General features: G+C 54.2%; 1 protein-coding gene across 1 annotated transcript in view; it reads right to left on the minus strand.

The window, feature by feature from the left end:
• The window catches only part of MONBRDRAFT_38432 (uncharacterized protein), a gene marked incomplete at both ends in the record, with an annotated part of 11,141 nt that extends 4,291 nt beyond the window's left edge, over window positions 1-6,850 (minus strand). The window contains 12 exons of the mRNA XM_001748766.1: window positions 95-225; window positions 348-470; window positions 793-978; window positions 1,091-1,169; window positions 1,260-1,449; window positions 2,671-2,766; window positions 2,958-3,075; window positions 3,175-3,239; window positions 3,403-3,599; window positions 4,013-4,294; window positions 4,436-4,854; window positions 6,161-6,850. Coding sequence (XP_001748818.1) covers window positions 95-225; window positions 348-470; window positions 793-978; window positions 1,091-1,169; window positions 1,260-1,449; window positions 2,671-2,766; window positions 2,958-3,075; window positions 3,175-3,239; window positions 3,403-3,599; window positions 4,013-4,294; window positions 4,436-4,854; window positions 6,161-6,850 — 2,576 coding nt within the window. The remainder of the gene's footprint in view (window positions 1-94; window positions 226-347; window positions 471-792; window positions 979-1,090; window positions 1,170-1,259; window positions 1,450-2,670; window positions 2,767-2,957; window positions 3,076-3,174; window positions 3,240-3,402; window positions 3,600-4,012; window positions 4,295-4,435; window positions 4,855-6,160) is intronic.
• Window positions 6,851-6,899: the final 49 nt, after the last annotated feature.

Raw genomic sequence — 6,899 nt, forward strand, 5'->3', positions numbered from 1 at the left:
AAAAAGGGCCAAGCGTCACACAAGTAAGAATTAGTATCGTCTTGCAATCAAGTCTGAGCAGTAGCAGCAGCTTAAGGGACAGGGGTGGGCGCACTTGAAGCGAACGACGGGATCCGGATCAACATTGTTGAAGGGCTGAAAATAGAGGCGTTTGTTGGTCAGGACGGCGCGGCCAGCGTTGCGTGTCAGGGGCAGGATTCGATCAGCCTGCATTTCAATGGCAATCTGCGCAAGAGCGAGGCAATGGAAAAGAGGATGTAAGGCCGGGCAGCTTCAAATGTGTGTCTTTCCTGTTGGCGGCTCATTTGTGTGCCTCGGTGTCTTTGCAGGGCACGTGTCACGCTGACCTCTTCGCTGAGCTCACGCAGCCAGCTGGCATTGAAGACGACCTTGGCACGGTGCTCCTCAATCACCTGCTCAATGATGGCCATGGTCTCAAGGTGCGTGTCGCGTTGCCAGGCATCTTGCAGCTGGCGATTGTTGAAGGAGGTGAAGCGTTGGTGAGGACACGTTTATCCAACAAGCACGGCGTGGTGGGTGGTGGGACGGGTAGCAGACTCACTCGCGCAATCTGAGCCATGACTTCCAAGGGATTGCCAAACTTGAGGCAAAACGTGAGGTTGACAGGTTCGGCAGGCTTGACAAAGGTCCATGGCTTGATGCGATTGCTTTCTCTACAGCGTTGGGTCAGCCATGGGTAGCGCAGCAAGTGGCAAATGTGCATCAGGATGGGAGATCACTAGGGGCCCTGCTTGCGCATCTAGCGGGCGCCGAGATGCGCAGCCGGCTTACTTGGCTTCGACATATTGGGTGACGGTCACGGTAAAACCTGTGAGGGGCGGCAAAGGATGGGAAGCGAAGAGTGAGTTGCTGGGTGTAGGGGTCAGCAGCGGGGAGCAGATGTGACACATTGTAGGTGTCACCTTGAGCATCATCGTCACGCCAGGGCTTGAGACGGGTGACATGGCGATAGGCAACCTGGTTGAAATTGTTTCGGACAAAAATAAATTGAGACGCTTGCTTGGCATGGCGACATAAGCACAGGCACAGGCACAGGCACAAGCATGCCCAGGCAATGGCAGGGGCGCACCTTCACCAGCGGCAAAATGAAATCTTTTGGCTCAAAGACAAAGGCGTTGGCACAGACTTTGAGGCGCCCGTCTACAGGGCTGCACGACACGTTCGACGACAGGGGACAGTTGCTTGAAATCGGAGTGGCAGACAGGCGCGAAGGGCAGGCTCAGTCAGCCGGCACGCACCGGTTGCGCAGCGTCGTTTGCACGGTGTAGTCTTCAAAGTACTGATCGTTGTGGTCCAAGAGCAGAAGGTTGAAGCTGTATGTTGAAAGCAACGAGGCAAAGCAGAATGGCACACAGTGTCCAGATGCGAACAAGGGACACGGCCGCGTGAGTGTCGCGATCAACGCGGTCGCACCGCCGTCGGCCTCCCCTGTGGTTCACATGCAGGGTGTGCCATCGACCAAGCCAAGCCATGCACATATCCTGCTCGTACCGCTGCTCGCTCAGCCTCTGTGAGCCGGATTCCGTCTTGAGAAACGCCATGGCGTGCAACGGCGCGCCTGACGGGCGAGCAAAGCAGGACCCCACGGGTACCGCTTTGGCTTCGGCACAACCACAAAAGAAACCCCCTGCCAACTCCCTGCAGTCGCCGCACACACAGCGCTGCTGGTCACACTGCCTCTGACCATATGGAAAATGACACTTGACACTTGTGAGAGAGAGAGAGAGAGAGAGAGAGAGAGAGAGAGAGAGATTTTGAGAGAGAGAGAGAGATTTTGAGAGAGAGAGAGAGATTTTGAGAGAGAGAGAGAGATTTTGAGAGAGAGAGAGATTTTGAGAGAGAGAGAGAGAGATTTTGAGAGAGTTTGAGAGAGATTGAGAGAGAGAGACAGAGAGAGACAGAGAGAGAGTGTGTGTGTTTGAGAGAGATTGAGAGAGAGAGACAGAGAGAGACAGAGAGAGAGAGAGAGAGAGTTTGACAGAGAGAGACAGACAGAGACAGAGACAGAGACAGAGACAGAGACAGAGACAGAGACAGAGAGATAGCACTTTTCGTTTTGAAAACCAAAAAACGAAGGCCTTTATTTCTTTGTCTAAAAAAGGATGAAGGGTTCGAATGGAGACGCCGTTCACTTTGGACGGCCATCGCAGGGAAACGGTGGCATGACTTGAAGCGAGCGCTATTTGTGTATCGATTAGGTAGCGTTCGTACTTTGGTTGTCACAAAAGAGTTGAGCACATAACAGCCAGTATCGGCCAACGAACAACAAGGATGGAGAGGCGACTCTGAACAAGCTCTCATCAGTCTGGAAGGAGGACACGAAACAAATTAACGACAGTTGAAGCGCACTGCGCACAGCCAGGTCAGGCGGAACAGGTGGATCGCCCCTCCCCCGAAAGTTCCCGAGAGGAAAACGATCAGGAGAAGTCACACGGTCAGCAGCTGCAGAGGGTGGCCAATGATGTGAGTGGTGGCGCAGCGTGCACGGAGTTCTTAAGAAAAGTCCTTAGGAGAAATGTTAATATATGCTGTACGGCGGGATGGCGATGCCACACCGGCCAGCTCTAAACAGTCAGGGGGAATGGCCATGGTGAGTGGACCGGCCGTGCGTCCGGAAACATCTGCGCCAGCCAAGCGCGGACCACGTACGATCAACGGCATCCAATTGGCCGAGCAAATCGTCAATTTCTGCGTCCATGCGCGCCGTATCCACCTCATCGGTGGGGTTGATGATGCGAGAATCCACTGCACGACAAAAAAAAAAAAAAAAAGAGACCAAGCGTGAGACCCTGGACCTTGCGGGCCGGGGTTGACATCTCAGACAAGGGGAGAAATGGCAAAGCTCCAAACAAATCCGAACTCGGCAAAAGAACGAGCAGGACACATAAAGCCACGCTTGGATGCGCAGATGAATTGTGCAAAGCAGGCCACCATACCACGAGCACGAGAGCGGTGCGAAGCTGCGGATAGAGCACTACGCTGGTCTTCGCTCACGTCCCAACGGGTTTGCTTTTTAGCGTTTCGACTTGATGCCGACGATTGATTGGTGGGCGGCTGGATCAAAAGGTGAGGATAGACACATGCGTCAGATTCCAACATCACTCCACCATCGCAGCAGAGCACATTAGACCCGCTACACCAGCACATGCTTACCGAAGCAGTGGCCGAGAGGAGGGCGCTCGTCTTTTCAAAGTCAATGTCTGAATAGGCGACATGACCTAGCAAGAAGGCAAAATGGCAGAATGTTGAAGGGCGGTCAAACAAACGCGTCAGGCCACACGGGCAGAGGAGACGGGCACAGCTGGGAGAAAGTGCCAGGGGAAGGAAGGCACTGCGTGTCCAACCGGGCAATCCAGCCAATTGAGGCGTGTGGAGACCGACCTTTCTTGGGTGCGACCGTGTTTTGCGCGGCTTTGTGTTGTTGATAAGCCAGCGTGCGTTGCTGGCCTTCCGCGATTTCACGGTGAGCGCTGTCGGTCATGAAGACGAGGTCACTGTAGCGGCCGTGCTTATTCATGTGGGCGGTGGGCTTGCCAATCTTGTCGTAAGAATGACGAAGGGGGCCGGCTTGGGCAATGCTGGGTGCGCGGGGCCCGACTTGGCGTGCATAGTTGGGGGCCAGGCTTGGGCGCCGATCGCCGCTGTTCTGGCTTTCCTCAAATACACAGCCCGCAATATCTACTCGGCAAGGGCCGGTGGGTGAGAGGCCGCAAAGAAAAACAGGATAGCCAAATCAGATGCCCATGGACGAGGACAGACATTGTACGGTATCGGTCAAATCAACAGCGTCATTTTTATCCTGGCAATGGAAAATGTGTTCGCCGACACCCGTGGAGGTTCGGCTACCGGATATGACACGAAATCTAAGGGATGGGGATTGAGAAGCGGTCCAGCATCGAGCAGATGCCTTTCGATGAGAACCTGAATGCGCCCACAGCGAGTGGCCTGGGGTGTGGTGAGGCCACTTGACTTTTGGGCAAGGTGCACGCACGTGTCAGCACGGGGCCCAAATTCACGAAGGAGGGCCACAGGCCAGTGGGCAAATAGCTCTTTGGTGCCGTCGAGGTATTTGATGATCAGGGAACGGCCAGCCACATCGGTGGTGATTTCGACGCGTCGGCCGAGGTAGAGAGCTGGGACGGTGAGATCGGTTGAGGCAATGGGCTGTGTGTCTTCATCATCGCTCGAGCCGTGGGATACGCGCACGTGGCGGAAGCTGCGTTGAATGGGGTTGCTGCTGCGCTTGGCGCGACCCAAGCTGGGTGACAATCGGCTGCGCGCGAGGGGCGGGACACAAGTTGAGTGAGCCATGCCTGTAGTGTAATCTTTTCAATTTTTTTTTTTTGGCTTGTTCTTGTACAGGTGAGCGCATGGGCTGCGAGAGAGAGGGGAACGGGCGGGAGTTGAGACCAACTTGATATCTCGCATCCAGCCTTGGCGGTCAATCTCAGAGGCCGCCTGCATGAAATAAACACGATCTGTGGTGTAAACGGCGAAAACGTGCTGGAGTTTACTCTGTTCCTCGGGAACCACGTCCTTGATGTCGGTCAGCGGAATGCTGCCCTTGAGGGTGGTGGGATTTTTCTTCTTGTAGTAGGCAAGCTGCTCGTCGTCCATAACAAAGTACCGCTTCTTCCAGCGCTTCTTGTATTGTCCGTTGGCGCTGGAGGGAGGTGATTTGACCATCCAGCCTTGCCTTAGCGCGTCGGCAAATGGGGCCTCCTTGCCCGACATGGTGAACAGATGATTGACCGAGGTACAAGCGCCCCCAGCCCGGGCCCGGCCCAACCTCTTGGCAGCGACTAGAAATGCACGATGTACTCCACAGGAAAGCTGCTCAGACCCAAGAAGAGCGAGAAGAGCGAGAAGAGAGAGAGAGAGAGAGCGTGCTTGCGCGCGTGCGAGGAGAGAGGGGGGCGGTGTGTGGCGCGTGCGGGGATCGGTACCCGCCCGCTTGATCAACAAGGACCGTAGCCCCAATATCACCGTGTATGACGCCTACACCAAGGGGTTCCAATATCAGATACAGCACTTATTGGATCCGATCCATCCAGCAAGCACCATCCCCGTCGACCGTGGCCCCGGTTGTTCAGCCGCTGTCGTCGCAACCAACAAAAACATCAGAAATAAAGAGAGAGAGAGAGAGAGAGAGAGAGAGAGAGAGAGAGGCACAGCACATAGAAGACAGAGAGAGACAGAGAGACAGATGAATTGGTTAGAGAGACAGAGACAGAGACAGAGACAGAGACGAATGTACCTTAATATGTTGTTCAGCGGGATAGTTCGGTCACCTCCTTGAAAGTAACATATGTATTCCCTTTTTGTAACAACATATTGCTCTTGGGATTGAGGCAGGTGCGATTAATTGGCAGTCAGTATTTCGGGTCGTGCTCGGCCATTCTGTGTGAAGTACGTTTCAAATCAAGCACAGCAGAAGCGCTAAATTTTTGTGGATCAAACGAGGGTGCTCTTGTGTTCATACGCTTCCTGTGGATGCCGTAGCAGCCCAAAGACCAGAAAATTAGTTATTCTGAAATAAATCCCATTTCTTTTCCTTACAAAACTAACTTAGTTTTGATTCTCTAGGGCTACATGGCTCCGATTGGTATGTCAAATGGCAGCGCCATAAGACGAGTCAGCGAAGCAATGAGACAACTTGGTGGGTAGAGGCAGATGGACAAGACAAGTTCTGATTGATCAATGGTCATTCAAGGTTTATTTCGATTGACAAACGCCCGGGACGATTTTTTTTCCAAACACTTAGTAAGCAAGCTGTTTCCTTATTGGGTGGACTTAGACGATTTTCTCTTCTTGGGATGTGGTTGCCACTGCGCCACTCGTGCAAGGTGTGTTCGACGTGGAGACCGAGTTTGGACGATTGATGGGGAAGGGCTACGGTCCGCAGCGGCGCTTGAGGCTTCTCGTGTTCGCGCCTCGGTACTTGCATGTGATGTCTCTGATGCCGCCGTAGACGGCGTGGTGCACGGTGGACTTGTCACCTGAATGCAATGATGAAGACGAGGAATACAGATGAGAGTAGAGCCAACGAAGATGGAAGTACAAATGAGAATGAAGCGCACGATTCTCTCAGATACTCGTCGTGATCGCACGGAGCTACGCAGAGACCGGGAAGACGTACCAAGTGGCTGACATCGCCTCCAAAAGGCACACGGCTCAAGAGCTCCTGTTTTTTGCGCTGCCTTGCCGCCGTGCGACTCAAGGGGCTTTGACGCTTGGTGTTCTGCGCGTGGTGCGTTTCCGTGGGACCGAGCAAAAGACCGCTGCTTAGATTGGTAGTCAAGTCGGGATTGGGCGTCTTTGCTATGGCATCAGCATCTGGACAGTTGAAGGCGTTGGTGTTGGTTTGCAGCAAGGTCACGCGGGCATCGGTGGATGACGCGATTGAAGCGGCAATGTCTGAGGGAGGGACGACTGAAGCAGAGGCGACTGGAACAGGGTTGACTGAGGCAGGTGCAGTGGAGGTAAAAGTGGCGAGGGCAAGGTTGGAGGTTGTCCCAGCGGCCGGCGGTTCCGGCACGGCCACAGCAGTCTGGGTGGTACTGGCTGAGAGGGCGGCAAAAAAATTATTGGCAGAGTCTTCTCCTGCCTCGAGCTCTTCACGCGCCAAAGGCTGCACCAGGGTCTGCGCAGCCGAATCAGCTCCTTCGCCGCCGTTGGGCGAGTGTTCCTGATGGGGAGGATCGATAGGGCAAAAGGGCGCAAACTCATCATAGTCGTCAACGCTATCGTCAACATCGCTATCGTCGTCAACGCTATCGTCGACATCGCTATCGTCGTCATCGCTATCGTCGTCATCGCTGTTCATCATGTTGGTGCCGACATTGTCCTCGACATCAAGTTGGCTGCATGGACCGTCG

The sequence above is a fragment of the Monosiga brevicollis genome, genomic scaffold (genome assembly GCF_000002865.3).
Source record: "Monosiga brevicollis MX1 MONBRscaffold_25 genomic scaffold, whole genome shotgun sequence".
Taxonomy (NCBI): domain Eukaryota; class Choanoflagellata; order Craspedida; family Salpingoecidae; genus Monosiga; species Monosiga brevicollis.